The sequence below is a fragment of the Dendropsophus ebraccatus genome, chromosome 4, assembly GCF_027789765.1.
Source record: "Dendropsophus ebraccatus isolate aDenEbr1 chromosome 4, aDenEbr1.pat, whole genome shotgun sequence".
In the NCBI taxonomy this organism is placed as follows: domain Eukaryota; kingdom Metazoa; phylum Chordata; class Amphibia; order Anura; family Hylidae; genus Dendropsophus; species Dendropsophus ebraccatus.
In genome coordinates this window covers 38,764,183-38,789,054 of record NC_091457.1, presented here as the reverse complement: position 1 = coordinate 38,789,054, position 24,872 = coordinate 38,764,183, and the positions used below count along the sequence as shown (strand labels likewise).

The 24,872-nt window shown below is 42.8% G+C and overlaps 1 protein-coding gene across 3 annotated transcripts in view; it reads right to left on the bottom strand.

The window, feature by feature from the left end:
- AP2A2 (adaptor related protein complex 2 subunit alpha 2) overlaps positions 1-24,872 on the bottom strand; it is a 66,634-nt gene that overhangs the window by 32,085 nt on the left and 9,677 nt on the right. For all 3 annotated transcript variants that reach the window (XM_069965628.1, XM_069965631.1, XM_069965629.1), the window contains exons 2-3: positions 12,273-12,341; positions 3,915-4,057 (exon numbers count right to left, since the gene is read on the bottom strand). In XM_069965628.1, the coding sequence (XP_069821729.1) occupies positions 3,915-4,057; positions 12,273-12,341 (212 nt within the window). The remainder of the gene's footprint in view (positions 1-3,914; positions 4,058-12,272; positions 12,342-24,872) is intronic.

Below are 24,872 nucleotides of genomic sequence, written 5' to 3'. Positions count from 1 at the left end.
ATATATATATATATATATATATATATATATATATATATATATATATATATATACACACACACACACACACATACAGACAGGAGATAGATAGATAGGAGATAGATAGATAGATAGGAGATAGGAGGAGATAGATAGATAGGAGATAGATAGATAGATAGATAGATAGATAGATAGGAGATAGATAGATAGGAGATAGATAGATAGGAGATAGATAGATAGGAGATAGATAGATAGGAGATAGATAGATAGGAGATAGATAGATAGGAGATAGATAGATAGATAGGAGATAGATAGATAGGAGATAGATAGATAGATAGATAGGAGATAGATAGATAGGAGATAGATAGATAGGAGATAGATAGATAGGAGATAGATAGATAGGAGATAGATAGATAGGAGATAGATAGATAGGAGATAGATAGATAGAAGATAGATAGATAGGAGATAGATAGATAGGAGATAGATAGATAGGAGATAGATAGATAGATAGATAGATAGGAGATAGATAGATAGGAGATAGATAGATAGATAGATAGGAGATAGATAGATAGATAGGAGATAGATAGGAGATAGATAGATAGATAGATAGATAGGAGATAGATAGATAGGAGATAGATAGATAGGAGATAGAACTCCTATCTATCTATCTATCTATTTGCACTCGGCTTTAAAGAAATAAATCACAGATTTTTTTCTCCGCTTACTCAAAGGTGCTGTGGATTCTCTATAATATATCTATCTACTTGTCTTCTATCTATCTACTATTTATTATCTATCTCCTGTCTGTCCGTCATATATATATATATATATATATATATATATATATATATATATATATAATAATATATACACACTGGGTAGATAGATAGATAGATAGATAGATAGATAGATAGATAGGACTCCTATCTATCTATCTCCTATCTATCTCTCTCTCTGCCCCCAGTCACTGTCACATGCTGCCCTGCCCCCCCTCTCCCGCACATACAGTTGGGGTCAGGTATAGGTCGGCACCTCCTTGCTCCCACCGGCACCGCACTCTCTCTCCCGCACAGGAATCCTCAGCCCCTGTCACTCAGTGTCGGTGTAGCACATATATCTGTGTCCCGGGCTGAGCGTCACACATGGCTGCTTCCAGCACAAGATCAAAAGATTACGGGGCGCCGAGGACTCCTGTGCGGGACAGAGTGCGGTGCCCATGGGAGCCAGGATGTGCCGACGTTTAGCTGACCCCCTGCAGCCACTGTATGTGTGGGAGGAGGGGGGGGGCAGGGCTCACTGTGCAGCTTCCAGAGAAGCTAGGAGAAGTGAGCCGGCCGGGCAGCAGCAGCATCAGCAGCGCTGAGCACACAGCACGCCTGTGCGCAGCCTGTCAGAGTCTTCCTCTTCAGCCCCCGCAGCAGGATCTTCCATACCTTGCATATGTGCTCCCTGGCTGTGATTGGGAGGTGAATCGGAGGATCAGCGAGGGAGATCTGAGGGGAGCAGAGCATGCGGCCGCCGGGTGAGGGGGTGGGGTGGGAATACCGCAGATACCGTCCTGGCAGAGTTGAGGTCGGTTAACCGACGCCAGTGACGGTATCGGTATTTTGACGGTATACCGCCCAGCCCTACTTTGATCCATCTCCCCCTTAGTGATATGCTTTACAGCAAGCCCCATGGACATAAACAAGGAACGGGACCTGTCCAAATCACATGAATTAGAAACATTACAGAGCATACTCTGACCTTTAAAGGGGTCATTCCCCAGGGAGGGGAAAGCTGAACTGTAAGCGTCATCTGTTGAAATCTCTACTGGTGTCACCTTTCACTTTAATGCTGCGCAGATACACTTTACACGGGATGCTTCTTAAAAACAATTAAAAGGTTCAACCTCTTAAAGGGAACCTGTCACCCCCCGTGCCGGGGTGACAGGCTCCCGACCCCCGTTAGAGCCCCCTATACTTACCTAATCCTGCCGGGTCCCGCTTCTGGAGGTGGTCGGGTGACAGAGATCTTAGACGCTGCAGCCCGGAGCGCGCGCTGAGAGATGAGTCCAACACCCATAGAGAATAACAGGAGAGTCCAGCGCTCCGTCATTCTCTATGGGTGTTGGACTCATCTCTCAGCGCGTGCGCCGGGCTGCAGCGGCTGAGATCTCCGTCACCCAACCACCTCCAGAAGCGGGACCCGGCGGGATTAGGTAAATATAGGGGGCTCTAACGGGGGGTGGGGAGCCTGTCACCCCGGCACAGGGGGTGACAGGTTCCCTTTAAGGGCCCATGATGTATCTGGTACATCATGGTGTCCCTAATCGTGTTCAAAAAGGGGTCACAGCCGCAGGTCACAGCCGTCACAGACCAGTAGTCTGTGCCGGCTATTTAACCTTTTAGATGCCACTGTTAAAACTGACAGTAGCATTTAAATAGCATTAAAATGCCTTCATTGGTGGTCCAGTGAGGGGGACTGGCTCCCAGTGGTCCGTTATACTTCTAGTCCGAGGGCTTCTGCAACGATATGACGATGTCCTAGCTCTGCCTTTGTCTTCAGCAGCCTGTAGCAATCAAGTATGGATAACATTGATCAGTGCAGTAAATAGGTACTGCATTGGTTCTTAATGAGCAATCATGGGCTCATAATTGTGGGCTGTCTCTCCTGATGCGAGCAAAGTAAGTGCATTACCTATGGTTCTCCTGGGAAGTCCTGTACCCCGTTGCAGGACAGGGTACCAGTCAGCATTTTCACAGTGTATCCTGCCATGCCAAAGACGTTATAGGTATCCTTTAATATGTCCTGTATTTAACATGCCCAGTAACACAGTGATTCCCCCTATAGCACAAAAAATAAGAATATGTGCACCAGACACAGCTTCTTAGCAGAATGTAACACATGAGTTTAAAAAAAAAACGCATGTACTCCACCTCCGCTGATTCTGGCCCCTCCTGATACACAAAAAATGCCTGCTCAGCCAATCACTAGACATGGTGACGTCCCACCTCAGCCAACCAGCATGCAACTTTTTGTGTTGGGACAGAGATCAGGAAACGGTAGGCAGCAGGGAATAGCACCAACAGGGGGATTACATGTGTGCATCACCCAGAGCACTTTGTACATTTCTTTTCACAACCCCCTTAAATCTAGACACATGAGCATTTACTCCACTTTAAAACATGTTCTGTTTTCAAGCTCTAACAAAGAAAAATAGTTAACCATAAGACATCCCCTTTAACAACTTAATTCACTTGATGCTCAGACTGTAACACACATGATTTCTGGCTATTAAAAGGATACTAAGAGAGAAATTGCAAGTAAGTCAGACAAATGAAATGATCTAAAAGCCGGCACCACACTGAGGAGCAATCTGACCGCCCCTCAACGCTTCTCACTTGAGTCCAGATGTAGTAGGCTACGTTAGGTTCACTGAATACAATGGACCCATGTTAGTGTACACCAGGGTATACAATTATGCAGACCACAAACATAGGGGCATTATAGATTTACCTGCTTACCTATCCCAACAACTAACAAGACCCCGGTAAGAGATTATATTCAGGGGGAATTACCTAATGACATTCTCATAGAATTGAATATAAGAGGGAGGAATAGGATGGGGCAGAGAAGAGCAACCAGCTTTTACTGATGTGGTTCTCAGTAGAGGAGCTCCATACATGGAGGATGTGGCACATGTATAAAGGCTGCATTAGGGGGAGCTATGTAACTGGATGAAATGGCATCCATCGAGATATCTGGAAGGTAAAGTCGTTTTGTAGACTTCTCTGTAGCAGTTGTGAAAGCCTCTGCCGCAGGCCCTCACAGATACCCGGCATGTCAGGTGACAAGACGACAATGAAGCAAGGTATAAAACTGGCACAGCAATTTACAGCAGCCTCAACATCTAAGCAAACTCGGGGGGTGGAGAAGGGAAAAAGTCAACTTACAATCTGCTTCTCTGTGTATTTGTTGGAGCTGAGCAGATTTACCGCCTCCATGTGGCCAAAATCAATGTCATGGCCAAGTAAGAAGATGAAGAGCAGCTTGCAGACGTATTTCTTCTTGCTGTAGCCATCCAAGGCTTTGTCTCCTGGGGAAGAAAGAGGAATAAAATGCAGTGAACATGGAGGCTGCTGGTGTTCAACCCTTAATATTTTGTTATCCTACAAAAGTTAAAAAAAAAAAAAAAAAAAAAAAGTTCACAACTACATTTTAAACTTCTTTGCACTGTTTCCACCCAAAAATATAGTCCCCTCAGGAAGGCTTTAGTGTCACATTTCTCATGTGTTTTCTACCAAAGCAGCTACCATGTACTCGGGATATGGGAGGAAGCAGCACTCTAAACTTTTAGTAATACAGGAGCAATTTATTTACATGGATGAACAAATTGCTCACATTTTGCACTGTATGAAGACCACAGAAACTGGTTTCATTTCTCCTTTACAATTATATTTATTCTATGTGCTGTTTCATTTGTTACTGAAATAACTTTTGCACTCTGTAGGTCTTCTGATGAGAATAGCAATGATCCAGCGGTGGGAGAGAGGCTAAACCTGGGTGTTCATTAGCTTAGTAGGTGGTCAGGCACACCGACATACACTCTGACCACTAGATGGCAACATACAAGAAAATGCAAAAATTCTTTACCAGATTATTTTAATGCAAGTAAAGAGCAGCTATTTTTACCTACTTTAGCCTATTGTTTTACTTTTTTTTTTTCTTTAGAAACTTTAGACATAGTGATAGTCATAGTGATAAATAAGAAATTGTTATGTCTGGGGATTCTGTTAAAATAAAGAAGCTTGGCCGAGCACTGTGCCTTTTTGTTTCTACTTATAAAGGCACAGACAACGCTCTTATAGAAGTTTACAGGAGCTATAAATTAAATTTCAAAGCGGTACTGTGGCAATTTTTTTTTCTCTTTCAAATCAACTGGCTATAGAAATTAATATAGATTTGTAATTCACTTCTATTTAAAGGAGAAGTCTGGCAAAAATATTTTATTAAAGTATTGTATTGGTCTCCCAAAAGTTATACAAATCCCCAATATACACTTATTACGGAAAAAGCTTAAAAAGTGTTTTTTCCCTGCACTTACTACTGCATCAAGGCTTCACTTCCCGGATAAAATGGTGATGTCACGACCCGACTCCCAGAGCTGTTCGGGCTGTGGCTGCTGGAGAGGATGATGGCAGAGGGACACCACAGGGCACTGGAGGGACACTGAGCATCCCTCTGCCATCATCCTCTCCAGCAGCCAAAGCCCACACAGCTCTGGGAGTCGGGTCGTGACATCACCATGTTATCCAGGAAGTGAAGCCTTGATGCAGTAGTAAGTGGAGGGAAAAAGCACTTTATGGGAATTTCCCATAATAAATGTATATTGGTGATTTGTATAACTTTTGGGGGGAAATACAATACTTTAAGGCAAGCTTGCTAAACTATGGGGCTTATGTCATGCAGAGAGATAGAACAGGTAGCGATCTGGGAAGTGATCTGAATGATCAAGCGCTTCTTATAGCTGTATCTAGACATTGGTGAGTGTCTGAACACTTAAGACCCCAACTGATAAAAACTTAACATCTAATTTTTTCTAATGACAAGGTAAATTAATAAAATACAATTTGAACTGAATCTTTTCGGACAATCCTTTATAACAATTTGCTCAGCCCATCCAGTTCTATAAGATGATTCTGACGGAGTAGATTATTCAATGTGCCCCTTAAGGGTTTGTTCACACATTTAGATTTTTTAATTGCAATTATCAGATATGAAGCCTTGAACAGATAATAAAGGAAAGAGAGAGACTTTTCCTATTCTTGGCTTTGTATTCTATAATTGCAGTTAAAACCTGAACGTGTGAACACACCCTTAAGCTGAGACTGGAAAACTGAGGGCGAATGGAAAACTACAAGAGAGCCTTTGGAAGCAGCAGTCAGGTGACGTAATGTTACATCACTATGGTGCACTGAGCACCAGCAGCCATGGCTTACCGGCATTGAAAGAAGCAGAAGTGGAATTTTTAACACAAATTTATTGGAAAGTATCCAGGACATACTATTAATTATTAAGCACAGTAAAGCATTTGCACATTACAGGCAGCATGGGAATAAAAGGCGAGTACTGCCAAGCGCTGGCCCACTGACAGTGCAGCCTCACATTCCAAGCAGCGGGGAGAGGTCAACTTGGCCAATGAATGAAAGAAAACATAAAAAGTGCTGATGTTATTCCTAGAACAGAGTAAAACCGTACAAGCCTCCAGCTTCTGTTCTTACACTCTAAGGCAGCAAGATCTAGCTCTGTGCAAAATAAGTAACCCAAACACTTTGGGTATCAATACATCACAGCTTGCTGTCATTCATCGGTTATGTTCAGTAGATCTGTGTTGCCCAAGCTGTGGTTCTCCTGCTGCTGCAAAAACTACAACTCCCATCATGCCCCAACAGCAGCAGGGAAGCCACAGTTTGGGGAACACTGTAGATAATAAAAAGCAGCCCGGATCGAGTGATGAACAAAGACGCATGGCTCGTCCCACCCTTATAAGTTGTGACCTAGGCTTATGGCCATATGAAAAAAATAAAAAATGTACATAAAATATAGACATAGGACAGGGAGGTCTCCTTCAAGACAATGCATATAATACTACACCATGACTGCAGGAAGTTCTCCTTAACATGTGCACACATCAATACATAGATAGATGGTTCCAAAGGTTAGTAGAGGGTCACGTCCTGCTTCCTGAGTCTTATCAGACACTCTGAATGGAATAACTCGGCTACAGTATAACGTAGTGCAATGAGTGAATACTAAAAGCAAGTGTAAAGTGCAGGAAAAGATTATAAATAAAGCTAAATGCTCTAGAGAGGAAAAGAACTTCATTCAGAGACGTCTGTGAATAAGCTCCCTTGCACACTACGGAAATCACGTGGATAACGTGCAGCGGAATTCAACACTTCCAAGCACCCCCATCATGCTCAATTCTTTGGGCGGACGACTGAATCCAACTGACCATAGAAAGGAGCCTATGGGATCGGCGGTACTTCAAGAGGGAGCGCTGGGGGGGAGGGGGGGGGGGGCGAAAGACAATCCGCTGCAAGTTAGCCGCATGATTTTCTTATTGTGCAAGGGCCCATATAAAGGAATGGAAAAATATGGCAGAAGGGGGAGAGTGGGAGTTTTAGGCACAATAAAGGTGACCACACACTTTGGAAGTATGGGGATGGTCATTTTGTAGATGCAGGCATACAGATTTCATTCCATATTGGCCATTACAGTTCTTCAAATTGGTTATGGGTCAAAGGGATACTAGTTTCCCTTAAGGAGGGTCTGCCATAAAGACTTAAAGGCCATTCCCTGCTTCACTGGGAATACTGGGAAGAAAGGATATGCAAAATAGCTCTCACACCTCTTAGAGTTGTTCACACTGAATAACATAACCTAGGCCTCCGCTCCCAACGCAAAGAATTTACATGCTTTTACCCAGTGTGAACATACCCTTAGGTATGGTATCCTTGGCAAAATGGTATCCTTCAAGTCAGTGTTTCACTCCATCTAGGGGTCTTAGAACATTGACTTATGATCTATGCCAAAAATCTCTCTAAAAAGAAAGACTTCCCATCTGCAGACAGCTGTTTCGGAGTTGTTGCCCAGCTTCAGTGCAGAGCAGGGTGTTGGCTGGCTAGTGAGAGGCCTAACAAAAGGGATACTAGTTCTCATTAAGGAAAGTTGGCCATAAAGACATGTGGACAGTCTTTCCTTTTGGAGAGATTAGCTTGGTATACATCCCCAGTCAATGTTCTAAGACTCCTAGATGAAGTGAGGCAGAAACTTGAATGGAGAGCTAGTTTGCATATCCTTTTTTTCCTCAAATAGGTTATTCATTTTTAAAACAGTCTTTCCTGAGCAAAACATGTTTTATCTAATTTTGAGGAAACCAATCATTGTAAAATCGCCCCTGCAGCTATTAATATATTACTATATGCCCTTGAGCCCCCCTGGAACTATAAATACGTTACTATATGCCCCGAGCACTGCTTTCAGGCATACCAGAAGAAGCCATGTGGAGACAGCACGTCCAAAAAAAACTTTGCTTTTATTCACACCAGTGCAACGTTTTGGCTCATATTGTAGCCTCTCTCAAGCGCTGCTTGAGAAAGGCTACAATATGAGTCGAAACGTTGCACTGGTGTGAATAAAAGCAAAGTTTTTTTGGACGTGCTGTCTCCACATTGCTTCTTCTGGATTGTCATACGTACCTTGGTCCGGTTCGGTGAGACTAGCACCCATTTATTTTTCATTTTTTCTGGTGCTGCTGGAACCTGTTGTTCTTTTGTCTGCTTTCAGGCATACAATACTCTAGTAATCGCAATGAGCGTTACGAGCGTTACTTGTATGGCTCAAAAAACGTTCTTTGTAAATCCACCTATGTAGGCATGTCCTTCGTTGCTAATCACCACTGGTGGGAAACCTATTTAGCAATCACTCCTCCCTGGCGTGTCTGCGAATAGGAGTCTGCAGCATCACAGAGAAGCCATACCTGAGTGCAGATGCTTCCAAGGAGGAGTCATTGCCGAAAATGTTACCTGCCAGCGATGACTAGTTAGGAGGTGAGCACTGCCTACATAGGTAGGATTTACAAAGTACGTTTTTGGGCCATTTAAGTAATGCTCATAGCAACATGCCTAAAAAACAGTGCTCTGGGCAATACGTATCAATAGCTCCAGGGGCGATTTTATAATGATTTATTCTCTTTAAAAATAGCCAACTTCTTTCTTGAAGATGGCAATTTTTTTGTTTATTGTTAAAAAGTTGACTTGGCCTATTAAATCTCTAGGACCATATGATGACTTTTAAACCAAGCTTCCCTTCTATGCCTTCATCTCTCTTCTTACTGTATTGTAGCAGGCTCTTTGTCAATCACTCCTGGAGAGGTATGACTGAAGGCAAAGCACTGTGACTAGCTGGGGCCTTATTTCTGCCCCAATGCAGATTTTAAGAAAACTTGCATAGTCTGCACCAGAATAAAAGTTAGTTCTGGGACTTGAGATGACAGAAGATGAAGGCATGGCACGCAAGCTTCTTCGAGCCTGGTCTTTTACCACAGGGACTCTGCATGCCTCTGCACTGTCTGCCATATGCTTGATGTTGAGTGAAGAAGAACTATACAGATCACAATGGAAACCTCTTAATCCCTTGGAACAACAAAACGAGCAGGTTCATCTTCCTACTCCCGGCACATTGTGATGAGAGTGACATTTTCACTTCATTGTGCATTTTCTTCACAGAGGAAATCTTAGCTATCTAATAATGTTTCCTGTTTTTGATTTTCTGAGGAACTTCTGTGTGTCACTCCGGCTTATACAAGCTCAGCGTTTTGTGTGAATGTCCTCTGACCCCGACCTATGCAATTCCTGCACTGATATCTTTCCACATAGGAAAAGGGAAAATCAACAGAAATGTTATTTCTCTATGATGTTCTCTTTGTCTCTAGTAGACAGGGGTTTTGGTAAAAGTGGCAAAATGTTAAGCCCAGCACAGAAATCTGAGCTGCTTGATGACACTTCACTGTAAACTAGAAAGTTCTTTAAGACGTCTTATGATTTTATTGTAGCTTTTGTTCTTATTTAATCATTTATTCACACGTCACTTGTTGTGTGTTTACTTTGATTCCCAGAAACTGCAGGAAGAGCCATTGCATCTTTACCACACTTTTGGAAAATTGTGACTAAAACTGTGAAACGACCGCAACTATCAAAACTATTTGCTGTCAGGCTCATTTAAAGCACACATTGGATACAGTGTACCATATGTGCTTGGAAAGGTCCTGGCACATACGGTAAACGATCAGATATCCAGGCCTTCATTATTATTTATTACAATTATTTATTTGTTAGGTCATTGTCACCTCATCACTGTCCTATGTTGTGCTTCTTGATTAAAACTAAGGTGGGAGGTTTATGGAACCTCAACCCATGTAGAAGCCTTCTGGCCTGGAGAGAAAGGGAATAGTTAAAGGGGTAATAAAGCATCAAAAATGTTTTAATATATTGCTTGGGAAGTGGTAAAAATAAGAGTTATGGCTGGACCTGCTTGGCCAGCCAATCACTCTGAGACCAGACATTTATGAGGAGCAGCAAGCAGTGACCAAGCAGGGGGACCAGTAGGCACCAAGGTAGGTGCACCTGGGTGATTAGCACATACTTGGGCTTTAAGTGTCCCTGTCATTAAAAAAAAAAAAAAAAAATTGACATGGAGGAAACATGCTCCATTGTAAGAGTTCTTATACATGGGCCAAAATAGGGCCGTACAAGGATGTAGATAAACGCCAATTGTTAGCAAATGCCTTCCAAAGGAACAATCATACTGCCAGGCCGCCCAAACGATCCCTGCATTATACTCATGGCCATTTAAATATATTGCTATCATCCACAGACCACATTTACGCAGAGAGATGTGCAGTCAAGAGCGATATATTATAGCAAGTCCCATAAAATGCGATCAGCCCAGGATAGAGTGTTTTCCCACTCGACTGATCGCTAACACATTCTAGCAACACTTCTAGCCGAAAATCAGCACGTGTAAAAAAAAACCTCAGATCCCAACCTAATTTAAAGCGGCACTATCAGCAGGTTCTGCCCAATGAGCCTGCTGATGTGCCCCAGAAGCTCTTTACCTTGTAAGTGCAGGGCTGTTAATGATTCTTCTCTTCGTCATTTCTTCCATCTTCCCTAACTGCCCCTATACTAATGCGGGGCTTAGGAGCGTCCCCCCCTCGGCCCGCCCCTTCCTGTGCTGCCCACTATGCATATAAGAATATGTATAGTGGGCGGCATGGCTGGCCGGGCCAAATGTGTGCTCCGGGACGACGGGTGACGCCCGAAACACTCCTCAGCTACGGATTAGTAAAGGAGCAAATAGGGAAGATAGAAGAAATGCTGAAGAGAAGAGAAGAATCATTAACATCCCAGCACTTAGAAGGCAGAGAGCTTTCTGGGCATATCGGCAGGTTCATAGGGCTTTAAGAAACACACACAAATAATAATAAAAAAAAAAAAATAAGGTGTCATATTGTTGTCTGCCTGGGTGGTATACATAGGGGTTTGCCAAATAGTATACACAGGCTTATGTGCCATTATATTGAGGCTGATCAGTAACCCGATGTAAAATGTATACCACCAAGTGTCACGTCATCGGTAAACCTTTGAAAAAGACACTATGAGTTGTAATGAAATTAACCCTAGCTGCTCTTTGCACACGCTACAGCTCTGGCTGATAAGGGGTGCCTGCCAACATGAAAACAGGCAAAATAGACCTAAGAACTAAGCTAAAAAATAGCAACCCAGCACTGACCTCAGAGGTCTGAGTTAGATATACAACTAAAAAGGGTTCATAGAATTGAGACAGCAGAGTTGTTGCTGCTCTTTCCCTCTAATTCTTGACAGCTCGTTGTCTAGGTTAGTGACCACCTCTCTGCTCTAAAAGCAGTGGTCGGACTGATAAATAGGAAGATATAACACACACACAAACAAACACCAGCCACTGCTTTTAGAGCAGAGTGGTGGTCAGTAACCTAGACAACAAGCTGTCAACAATGGAAAGAAAGAGCAGCATATGAGGAGAATGACAAACTCTACAAATATAAGTATGTTAGTTTAGATGGGAATACTCCTTTAATTTTCAAGCAAATTCAGCTCTGCTACATCTGCAGTCTGCTAGCATTACAACACATACCGTGTTCAATACTTCATACAGATAACAAGCTAGGAGAGCAATAAAACTACCTGCAGAATCAGAAGGGCACCTGAGCGCCTTATGTACTTGGTGGTAACTAATAAGACGCCTTTCTAATATTAATAGGTTATGGCTGCCTGGTGTATTATGGAGAAAATGAGATTGTTCTGACAGTGGTGGATGAGCACATTTTGCAGCGCCTCCGACTGCTCGTCCTCCCTGTTGCTATGGAGCCGGAATCTCTTGTCACGACATTAGGATGCTGCTATTCTGGAATCAGATTAACTCCTCGATTTCCTATAGAGCTGCCGGAGCACGTTCACCGATCATAAAAAGCAACAGATGACAGGGGAAATCTGCTGTAAGAAGGCATTTCACATATATTTACTCAGCTATATAATCCACACAGGAGGTGAAACATACAGATGGATTCAGCATGTGACCGGGAGGCAACAAACAGGAGGAGAGGGGGCAAATCCTTCATGGCGCTCTCCTGTAGCTTCCTCTCTTTGTAGCACGTTGATGATATGATGGCGGCCGGGAGTCAGGGGAGGACACACATCCACAATACATACCCTTAAATTTAGAGCGAATGTTGGCCAGTTCCTTGTTTATCCTTTTTATTTCCGCTTCTTTGCTTTTACCTGAAACAAGATAAGAAACAGGTTTATAAATGTATTAATAATAATGCTAGCACAGTCTTATCCATTTTAAACTGGCCTTAAAGGAATTACTCCAAGACTGAAACTCAAACATTCGGAAGGATAGGTGATAAATATCTAATCATTAGGGTCAGATTGATGAGAAGCCCAGAGTAAGGGCCCTATTCCACCGGACGATTATCGTTCAGATTATCATTAAATCGTTCGAATCTAAACGATAATCGTTCGGTTGAAATGCAGTTAACGATTAACGACTGAACGAGAAATCGTTGATCGCTTTATAAGACCTGGACCTATTTTTAGCGTTGCTCATTCGCAAAACGTTCACAAATCGTTCTCATTGAATAAGACAACGCACGGTCGTTCGCAGTAGATACGAACACAATAGCGAAGAAAAAACAATTGCAAATACGATCATAAGTAACAATTATCGTTCCATGGAAATGAGTAAACGTTTTCAGGTCTTTCGCAATAGCGGTCGTTTGAGATCGTTAACGATTATGAGAACGATAATCGTCCGGTGGAATAGGGCCCTAATGGAGGTCCTCAGTGAGCGGACTAGGCGGCAGTATCACATATGCTCAACCTCTGTTCCATTTACTGGGGAGACAATGCCCCCCCATTCTAGAGACTACTCATTTACTCATACATTACCTAGAGGAACACCAAACACGGTTCTACAAAACATATTCTAGCAGGAGTAGTAGTTGCTCTTTTCTCTCAATTCTGACTGATAGAAGTTCTGTGGATGAGGATCTTATGCTGTTTTAAAGAAAACCACAAGAGAAAGACTTCTCCACAGGGTCCCAGTCTGTTCCAAAACCTCAGAAACACCTCTCTGGAGGATCCCAGCCTATTCTAATACCACAGAGAAATCCCTCTAGAGGGTCTGTGCCTATTCCAATACCACAGAGAACAGAGAAGCTGGCACAAAGCGATGTAGCGTGTGACCACCATGAGAGCAAGGTCAGCACTTACAGCCAAACTTGTTTGCTTTGTAAAGGATACATACCACTAAAAATGGTTCATTAAAACTACATTAGATACTGAAAGTCTGTTTCAACTTGAAACAAGATGGTATGTATATATGAGATAACGTAAAAGCCGTCAAAAATTCACTAAAAGCTTCTGGAGATAATTCCATTCAACTGTCTGATGGAAGAAAGCCAATAATATCAATAGTAAATATTGTATGGAACTGGCAGGGAGTGGCAGCTTACAGGAATACAGCCAGTTTATACCAGTTAAACGTATGGCCACACACCATAAAAGTGGATATTAGCAGTGAGTGAGGAAAAATAGCATGTCAATAACCATTATGGAGGCTAGAAGCTCATTACCCCATCACAGATTTTCAGTAATTCCTGATGCTAGGAAAATTATTAATAATTTCACCAAAAAACTTGTGTAAAAAAGTTGTAAATTTATGCGCCACACTTTTGCACAACACTTTTAAAGTTTGCACAAAACACAGGAAAGGTCACAATTTTTTTTTTGTAAATGAGCAATCGCTCAGGAAGGTGTGACAATTTCTCACCAAAACCTGCACAAAAACACTGAAAAAAATGGGCGACACTAGCACACCTGTATGAACATTCTGCAGGCAGATCATTCCCAGTGAATATGGATAGTCTACTGAACTACTCAGGATTTTGCAATTCTCTATCACATGCTGTGGACATTTTTTGCAAAGAAATTAAAATGTGCCACCATTAAAATCCTTATGTCGCTTTTTGTTGAAGATTTTAATGCTACCCGCAGTGTAGTGCCAAGACAGCTCTGGCGGTGGCTTATCTCTACCAGAACAAGGTCGGTTGGTAAAAGTCCAGTACGCCCAACCTTTATGTCTAATCATATGATCTCTCAGAGCAGTAGCAGGAGGTTGCCATACATGTTACACAGCCGGTGGGTTGGCTGACTTTAGTCTACAGGGTATGATCACTTTATGGCACAGCAATTATGAGGTCAGAGACCATGTGAACGTATGGCACTTGTGGCCAGTTGTAAACAAAGTCCAGGAGAGACCGCTGAGGAACTGCAAGTGGTGCAGGAACTATCCAAACCCTTTGAAAGTCTCCTACCAATGTTTTATTCTTCTTTCTGAAGGCCTTCGAGAGGGCTTGGTCTAGTCTTGATCAACAGAAAACCATAGAGGCTCAGCTTAAAAACACTCTATACAGTAAATTCTTACACCATGCTTTCTCAGTGTGATATGACTGGAAAAGACAGCTACGCTGGACACAGAATGAGCATTTCCCTAGGCCTATATGGCCCAAAGCGTTTCCTTCTGTATACCCTTATGCTGTCATTTGTTACATGAAAAAGCGAAGGGAGGGAGCGCACAAGAGCAATGGAGGCAGCTGAGGTGGCACAGGGACGTTTATCCGCTTGGAGAAGTTGTAGGAGCGGGTTACTGGGATGAGAGAAGTGCTATACATAAAGGATTATATCTAACCTACAAGATATATGTATATAATTTCATTTAGATATCAGGCAGAGAATTGGAGATATGTTAGTAACACAGTGACACCATTTCCCAGCAGGAATCCTATTGTATTACACACTGCCTTCAGGATCCCCCGGCCTAGAATGGCAGACCACAGGAATCAATAGACTGCATTCAATTACACAGCAAATAAAGATAAGATAGACCGAAGAATTAGTGTCCCTTTAAGTAGCAAGTCCTCGCTCCCAGGGACAGACTGAGGAGCAGCATAGCCGTACTGTGTGGTAATGTGCTCAAGTCCCATCCGCTGACATTTCTGATGGTTACAGCTACAAGGCAGCAAAGTGTAATTGCATTTTCTGCTCCATAGCCGTGTCACTCTAATAGGCCGAGGACAAAGGAACATTTTACATTCTATCTGGAGAAAATGGATGCTGGTCATACAAGGGCTGCAACAGCAATAGGTGGCTAAGAAACAAGAAACAGCCATTTACTGTACAGGAGGGTCGGAGGAGAAGATGCCATTTCCATCTGTCACCTATGTGCTGGTACCCTACCAATATAGATATGATAGCAATAAGAAGAAATGGAGAATGACTGCAGGGTCAGAGCAAATACTGACAGTAAAAAAAAAAAAAAAAAAGCATTTAGAGACATGCTTTACAGCACACCCTGTGGAAATAAGCAGCAATAGACTGGAGCAGACCCAATGACATAAGGCTGAGGGGGTGAGATGCAGGTCACATCTTAATTTTAGGCTTAGTGGGCTGTGCACTAGCTTTTTGGTACAAACAGTGACAAAATCCAGGAGCAAACACATACCCTTATCTTCTCTGCAGTGTTTACTTTTAGTCTGAATAAGATGGAGATGTAGCGCTGCATAAGAGCTGTATACACAAGATGGGCAGAGTATTGTAATTATCACTATCAATGAAGTTTATTTTTCATGCACTTTTTTATTTTAGATACTGCCAAAGATGGACACAACCATTAGAGGATTCCCACCAAAGAATAAGTGGTAACCTACTAATCACTGGGGGGCTACCGTACCAGCAAAGACCCTCAAAGATCCACAAAATAAATGGCTAGTAACATGCAGCTCCCAATCACTTGGGGTGCAGGAAATTACAACACAATCTTAACCATTGAAAGTAGCCGTCTGACAGTTTCCCACCCAGTAGATGGTCCAGGAGTATCATTGTACAGAAGAAACAGAAAAACAAAAAAACATTTAATTTTCAAAATCTGCAGGGTCTCAAAAAAAAAAAAAAAAAAAAAAATGTTATAGCATAGGCTATGAGAACACTTATCAGAATGTTATGTCATTTTAAGATGGGAATACCCCTTTAAGTGACCAGTAAAAGCTGGGTGACAACCATTATTGCCCATAAGCTTACATATATCATCAATGTTGTGTGAGTAAATAAAGGAGCTGTAAGGATACTTTTACACTGCACATTCCATCGTGAATCTACGGCAGCAAATGTGCCACAGTGAATATAGTTGTCATATATTTCATTGCATTCTATATGCACAGTTATGGTTTAGCTGGGGATCTGCATTGTTTCTGCAGTGACATCCTCAATACTTATAATTTATTGTGGATTTTTACCATTGATGTAGATTCACTCTCTATAAAGATAAGTAAAACCGCTCAGCACGCAGCTGGCACCTCAGTCAGGAAAGGGTCAATGGGCAGCGTGACAGCCAGTGGTACTATGCACACGCAGCTCTGTGCATCCACCTATCTATGAGGTCTACGGCTCTGCCTTGCACCTGATCTAGTGTAAAGTAGGACATGCTGTACTTTACTATCAGCCCGGCTTCATCAGGGTACATCGGCCCTGGCACCCTGCATCAGGTGAAGCCGCTCAACCATGCAAATGCCTCTCCATAACAGATTGTTATAAAGGGCTCAGCTCATTCTCCTGTGTTGCCAGCAGCTATATTGGACAGGCACATTATTATTTTATTTTATGGTGGATTATGCTAATATCCCGTAATTGTTCTTGACAGCATCTGGTTAATGTCGGTAGCAGAACAAGTGTCAGACACATTTGCTGTATGGCGGCTGTAATATCACATGTTCAGGATGAGTCTATTGTATGTCCGTGGTATCATCCTTTCTATTCTAGGCCAGATCTGTAGTGTATCCGGTTACTACAGTGATAACAAGGACCTATTCAGTCACACCAGTTCCCACTGCTTATTTATCTCCCAGGGAGCTCCAATACTGATATATACCAGCAGCTTAAAGTGATCACAGGACACAAATGTAAAGCCTAAATGGGGGGGGGGACCTAAAAATTAAAAGTGTCCCTATGTAAAAGATATGGTTTACCTAGCTGATCAGGAGGGACAATTGTCCCTGAGTGAATGTAGTGTGCTGCTCCAATCACTATCTTACTTCTGAACAAGCCCAACACCCAGCGATGTCCCATAGAGGATGAACTGTGACAGTCAAGCATACACGCTGCAGCTCCATGTGCATGAACAGGGCACCTATTTATCCCTATCCCTTATCCTGTGGGGATACATATATTATGGGAAAGCCCTTTCATTTAAACTACTGCCAGTCTGCCAGATATAAGGTCAATTACCTTAAAGCGTCACTGTTGTTTTTTTTTTTTTACAGAAATCAATAGTACGGGTAATTTTTAAGAAACTTTGTAATTAGGTTTATTAGGCAAATCTGCCATTATCTGCATGTAAAAAGACTTTCCCAGGTCCCCCCCCCCCTCCTCCTCTCTGTCATCCACTGCTCATTATCAGCAAATCATGTCTTGTTCCATAAGAAGTGCCCCTGTCTGTTCTATTGAGAGGGCAGAGGGGAGTAGGGAGATTAGTCACCAGCAGAGAGCAGAGAACAAAGAATTACACAGCTGGACCTGTGTGAAAGCCATATTCAGAGGTCAGTGCTGACTTTAGAGGAGATAGCCCAGTGATGTAGTTGTAAATTAACTCTTTGTTGTCCTGTTTTGGTGCCTCATCTCCCTCCAAGTTTATCATTGGGGTACTAATGCTGAAACCCCAGCTGATTGTTAAACAAGGGGGCAGAATTGGTCATCTCAGTGCTGTGCCCATTGGTCTCTTCTCAGACTAGGATACTGATCCGTAAGCTTTTCTATGGATCCGTATAACACTAATATTCAGAAACAAGGAAGGAAGTCACCAGCACGCCCAGGTTATTGTAAAATTGCCACTTTATTCATGGAATTATGGGAGTCCTATATTGCTTATATAATGCAGTATAGGCTACTATTAGAAAATAATGTAGAGGTTCCTCTTGAAATTACCTATTTTAGCTGATGTGGCAGGTATTGGTGGATAGAAGAGGACAGCAAAGAGTCCTCTTGGCCCTTCAATGTCATTACACAGCGCAGTTTAGTAAGATAATTTTGATCACACAAGATCACCCTGTCCAGCCGATGATCACTACATGTAATAGGGCCCTTGGGCTCTGTTCAGATTACATTCTCCTAGCACATCTGTAGAATTCGATAGCAACCTGTCAAAAAGGGATGCTGTCACATACCACACCCAAGCGAATGTATTATTTTTTGCTTTTTTCTGCACCTTTGAGTTCTGCAGTTTAATCAGTAGTCGTCCATTCAGTCCATTAAACTGAAAGGACCCTTTGCCAGTATGCTGAGGTATACACTGAAATACATTTTTGACAGGTTCTCAACCGATATTCTGAAAATAGTAGGTGAACGAGATTTTAAAGGGGTAGTCCACCAAAAAAAAATTTCTTTCAAATCAACTGGGGCCATAAAGTGCCAGAGATTTGTAATTCACTTCTATTAAAAAATCTCAAGTCTTCCAGTACTTATCAGCTGCTGTGTGTCCAGCAGGAAGTGGTGTTTTCTTTCCTGTCTGACACAGTGCTCTCTGTTGCCTCCTCTGTCCATGTCAGGAACTGTCCAAAACAGGAGCAAATCCCCATAGAAAACCTCTCCTGCTGTCCAGACTGGAAATAATACAACTTCCTGTTGGGCATACAGCAGCTGATAAGTACTGGAAGGCTTGAGATTTTTTAATAGAAGTAAATTACAAATCTCTGGCACTTCATGGCAGCAGTTGATTTGAAAGAAAATTTTTTTTGGTGTACTACCCCTTTAAACATTACCTACAATTTACTAACGCTGTGTATGCAAGTGACCCATGTGGACCTCCATGTAAAAACGGCCATCATTTGGATAAAGCAGACATGTTAAAGGGCTTCTGGATATCGAAGGACAAAAAACTGAAGTGTAGCAACCAATGTCAGGCAGCTGATGCACAGGCAAATAAAAATACAGGATCTACCACTTTACAAACCACTAGTCAGTCCACACATGGAATATTTTATAAGGTTTCGGGGAACTAAGGTCCAGGTAAAGGGCCGCGGAATCAGCTGTGGTGGGTTAGAAATGGCTAGTGACTAGAAATGGCGGTATTTTTTATTGTTAGTTGTAATCCTGATATGGCAGTCTACCGATATACTTCTCACCAGATTTTCTACGTGTCATTAGGCTGTTTACACCATGCAGAAACATAGGTGCGTATTGGAAAGCTGAAACACTTCAGACACACGTCTTTTTACATTTATTTAAAGTGTTCCCTCATTTGCAAGTGTTTGAGCGTTTTATTTTTAGAATGCATTAATATAGAAAACAACTAACATTTCAAACAAGTAAAATTGAAATTAATGCAATGTAATTCAAAAGGAAAAGCAATACAGATGTAAAAACAGGTGTATTTTAAAGCGTTAAACACACATAAAATACACAAGGTGAACATAGTCTTAGCGTGCGCAGCATGCTTAAATGAGAGAAAGATTACAATAAGGACCTGGGTGGTTTTTCGAAGTCAAGACTACAGATTTGCAGAAAATCAAACATTGGCGTGTATTAGGGCCCAATTACATTGCCGATATTTCAGTAAAATGTATTCTGACAACACAAAAGGCCATTGTTTTTAATGAACCAAACATAGCCCACTAGGTGACAATATTGGGTCTCTTTCTTAACTGTGAATATATATATATTTTTTTCCATCATCAGGACTCTGGAACACACCACGAACGCAGTCATTGTCTATGATGCTGCCAGAGCATCGGGAGAGAAAAGAATGTATATATGGCCAGGGCAGCTGTAAAAATAAAAAAGTAGTGATACTCACCTATCTGATCCCCCCCCCCCCCCCAAGGCTACTGTTAGAACAACTCCCAGTCCCTACTTGTCACTGCTTCTTCCTCTCACAGGAACTGCCTGCTTATCTAATCACTGTCTAAGTAAGACAGTTCCTGTGGGGTCCAAAGGCACCAAAAAGAAGTGGTGACTAGCGAGAATGGTGCCATCAAAAGAGCAGTAGCAGGGGATAGGAAAGTACTACTTTCTGCTACCGGAGTAGTGGACGACCGGTCACTTGCCAGATAGTGAAGTGTGATTTCACTGTAGTAGTGGTTGGTCAGGGAATAGCTCAACCAGGTGTTATGTTGTTGTGACGCCAGTGCCGGTTGGGCACACAGGTGGCAAACCTGCTTGTAGGCTGGCTATACCCTTTCCCCTGTGGTTGGTGACCTGCCGGGCTGTGAGGGGGTCCCTTGGGTGCTTATCACGGTGGTACGGAGTGGAGCTGTGACCCACCCGGACTATCAGTACCGCCACCCACAGAAAGGTGAAATGACCCAAGAAAGATGCAATTGCTGTGCAGTTAAATAAATAACTTCTTTACTTTTAGAAATGCTTGATACAGTGATATACACCGGACTTGTTTTGACAATACACTTTAGTGACAGGATCTGTGCAGAGAGATTATACAGTATTGCAGCTGTGCTGGCTGGGTTGCATGCTGAGAGGCAGAAGAGATTCAGAGAAGGAGAGGGGAGGATGTCGAGGGAGTCCCAACCCAATGTAGTACTGTGCTTTGCAGGAATATTAGAAGGAGAATAAGTAGAATACTTAAAAGTAGATAAAATAATTAAACCCGTGTTTTGACTCCTTGGTCTTCAAACCACCTTTGGCCCCCCAGTGTCGGGCAACCCGTCCTAGAGGGTGACATAAGCCCCAGACCTTGTTACCTGGGTTGAGCAGAGTGGTCAGAGTTCTCTCATTACACCCACACTGCGAGATAGAGTACGTAGGCTTCTAGCAACTATGCTCAATCCGAATGAGTTCCTCTTTCTTCAGGATACTGTCCTGCAACTTTAGACTTGTTCACGGCATGGGCTGGGATGATCCCTGACTTGCCCTCTTTGAGAATACTTAGCACTGCATAGTGTGTGGAAGTGCTGCTTTCAAGAAAAGTAGTAGTCTTTTCCATGTGTGTCTGCTCTGTTCAACGTCTAGACTAATGCTGGGTTTACACGTGGGGATAATTCGCCCGATCATACAATAAACGATTTCGAAGTAACAAATTTTTTTTTATAACGATCAGAGTTTAGACAGAACGATATATCATACGGAAAAATCGTTTTGCGGTCGCCTAAGCCTATCTCGCACATAGGTTAAATCGGTGAACGACTGTTTACATGGAACAATCTGCTGCGTTTACATGTACGATTATTGTTCGAGTTCGATCATTATTGTGCAAATTCGAACGATAATCGTTCTGTGTAAACGCAGCATAAGGCTCGACTTGTCCTCTAACAGGGGACCTGGAATAAGCCAGGGCCCAATTTGACTGCTGTAGGGACAGTTCTGGCTCTGCTTGAAACCAGAGTAAGGGTAGATTCACACACACCGTATCGCATCAAATTTTCTGCTGCGATATGCAGCAGATTTGATGCAAATAACTGAACACAGCATCAAATCTGCTGCTGATCTGCTGCGCATCGGTCGTGTGTTAGCACCCTAAGACTCACTAAGTGTGTGACTGCACTTTTTCTCCCCATGTGACACCATCCTACAGCATATGTAATATGTGCTGTGAGTGAGTAAGAAGAGAAAGCAAGAGAAAGAGAAGGATAGAGATAGGTAGATAAGAGAAAGAGCTCTCATTGGTGCACAAGTCACAGAACAATAACCCTTTAGTTGCCTACAGCTGTGCAATACTTAAGCATACAATATACATACGACATCTAGTGTAAAACTTAGGCATTACTTCATTACCATTGCTACTTTGATGTACAGGCTTTTGTGAGAGGTGTAAAGACAAGAAACACCCTTGATGGGACACCACATATGCATATAAATATATATATTTCTAGAAAAACTCTTTTAAAGGGGTTATCTAGGATTTGAAAAACCTTTTTTAGTTGCAAAAATACAACCGCACAACCCTGTCCTCAGGCTGTGTGTTGTATTATAAGTTGGCTCAATTTCCTGATTTATGGAGATATAATGGCCTGAGGCAATGCTGTAGTACATCATCCAATGTTGAATGGTTTATTCTCATAAGGAATCCAACCAAGGAAGCCTCTGTAGGTCTCCACATTAAACAGGATGCCTTTGGACTCACAGCAAAGCCCCACTTAAGTCTATGGTCACTAAAGGCTGTAACTGAAAACAAATGATCACTGCATAATTGTGATAACTAGAGAAGAGCGAACCTCAAGCATGCTCGAGTCGATCCGAACCCGAACTTTGCCATTTGATTAGCAGTGGCTGCTTAACTTGGATAAAGCCCTAAGGCTATGTGGAAATCATGGATATAGTCATTGGCTGTATCCATGTTTTCCAGACAACCTTAGAGCTTTATCCAAGTTTAGCAGCCCCAGCTAATCAAATACCGAACGTTCGGGTTCGGATCGACTCGAACCCGGTTCGCTTATCTCTAGTGATAACAGAAGGAAATGAAAGGGTATCTGTGGATTACCTAATACAGTAGGGATGCAAAGTGAATACAGCACACTTCATCATTATACATGACCGGGAACGCTCAGTTCTTAGCTGTAACACAGAGCGAGGAGGACTGGGGGTTCTTCATGGCCGTGGCTCGCCTGCTCGCTCTCCACACAGGCCTCATGTCAGTAAGGCCATAATGTGCTGAGGTTTAGATTCGTCTAATCTGGGATTACAACATGCTTCACAAGTCAAAATATATAGTAGCACAGAAAGGCCTTGTTACACCAGCGTTATGTAATGCCCTCTGCTGCTTCTAGGGAGGAAAGGATTCATAAGCCTGGTACGTGCAGTGAACCCCAAGGTCCGGGGAAAATATTTTCTGAGGTATTAACACTGTCCACACTACAATGTGATCTCCTTTACAAGGCCCCTGAGCTCTGCTGTTTTCTCCCATACCATAGTCTTGGACTGGAGATCTAGGGAGTGGACTCAACCATCGCTCTATTCAAACTCCTAGCCACAGTGTGGGGAGCAATGGGAAAGTGGGTGTCCCTCCGCCTGGCAATCAGGGAGGGCCCAGCAGTCAGACCCCTATCTATCTAGTATTACATATCCAGTAAACAACTGCAAAACGCTTTAGGGTGTTTACACGGGGCAATATGGGGCCATACAAGGACACAATAGAGTACTGACCAGCAAGACTGGCGCCCGTTTAATCACACGATTAATTGCAGGGCCCAGCCGCACAATGAATTTTGAAGCCGCATAAAAGATGCATTTAGCAGACGAGCGGGCGTTATCCCACTCTTCAGCTAGACAGTGTCACTTACACAAGACCATTATCGACAGGTTTCTATCTACGCTCATTGCCTGTGTAAAGAGGCTTTAGGTTGGAAAACCCCTTTAATTAGAATAATCAATATTAAACAGTCACATTGAGTGAAGACACTTATGCTGCATTTACACGGAGCGATAATTCGCCCGATCGTACGATTAACGATATCGAAAGAACAATGTTTTTTTTAGAACGATCAGCGTTTAGACGGAATGATATAGCGTACGGAAAAGTCATTTTGCAATCGCTTAAGCCTATCTCGCACATAAAATCGGTGAACGACTGTTTACACGGAACGACCTACAAATTTTTTGCGAACGACGATTTAAGAACATGTTGTAAGATCAAAATGAACGATTTCTCGCTCGTCGCTTGATCATTCGCTGCGTTTACACGTACGATTATCGTTCAAATTCGATCTTTATCGTGCAAATTCGAACGATAATCGTTCTGTGTAAACGCAGCATAAGGCTCGGCTTAGTGGGGGGTCCCAGCAGTTGGAGCCACAGTGATCAGCTAGATATACTTTTTCTGATGGCTTTAAGGGCAAATTCAAGTTTTGCAACTTCAGGCAAGGTTAACACACAGTAAATCACCGGCTGGATGACCTTAATTTCTGTTAAATTGGGATGCAGGCGCATTTGGGTGTGCGCGAATCCCAATTCACCATAGCACCCAATGGAAAGTGCGGCCGGAGAGGCATTTACAGTTGTTTGAACTGACAGTTCTGTGTGGCCGCTATTCTTAGTAAGTTTTTCCGGCGACCGCTAGGATTTCCAGCCAGAGTGTATACACTCCGGCAATTTGCAACAACGGCTGTGATTAATAGAAAATATACGTTGTGAAGCCTTAAAGTGAATCTGTTAGCTGCAATCCACATTCCATGCTGCTGACACTGTTAGGTGAAGGAGACACATGGTACATTTGATATATCACTCTGTGCTTTCATAAAGTAGAAAAAAAAAAAAACTTTTCTGGTGCAAAGAGGGTTTCGAAGGGTTCCTTAAAGTGACTGTACCACCAGGCCCAGGCAGAAGCACTGGAGGCGGGCCGACACACCCTTAGTGGGAAGAAACCCCAGCCCCTCCATGAGGTGACTCCTTTAGAAACAATGGAACCCTATCATAGAGGGGCTAGGGTTTCCTCCCACTAAGGGGGGGGGGGGGGGGGGGGGTCGGCCCACCTCCAGTGCTTCAGCCTGGGCCTGGTGGTACAGTCACTTTAAGTGTTCAGTGCCGTAACACCTCCTCGCTCCCTCTCCCATCTTTATCAGTTTTATTGACAGTCAGATAGCAGAGAATTGCATTAAAGGGGAACTCCAGATAGAGGTTAAAAAAAATTAAACGTCTGCAGAAGCATAAAGCATTACTTACCCCAGTTTTGAAAGTACCAAAAATCCATTTGTTTGTTTTGTTCTGTATTGTGTTTCTGTACTTCCTGGGTGAGCAGTTCCCAGAATGCAG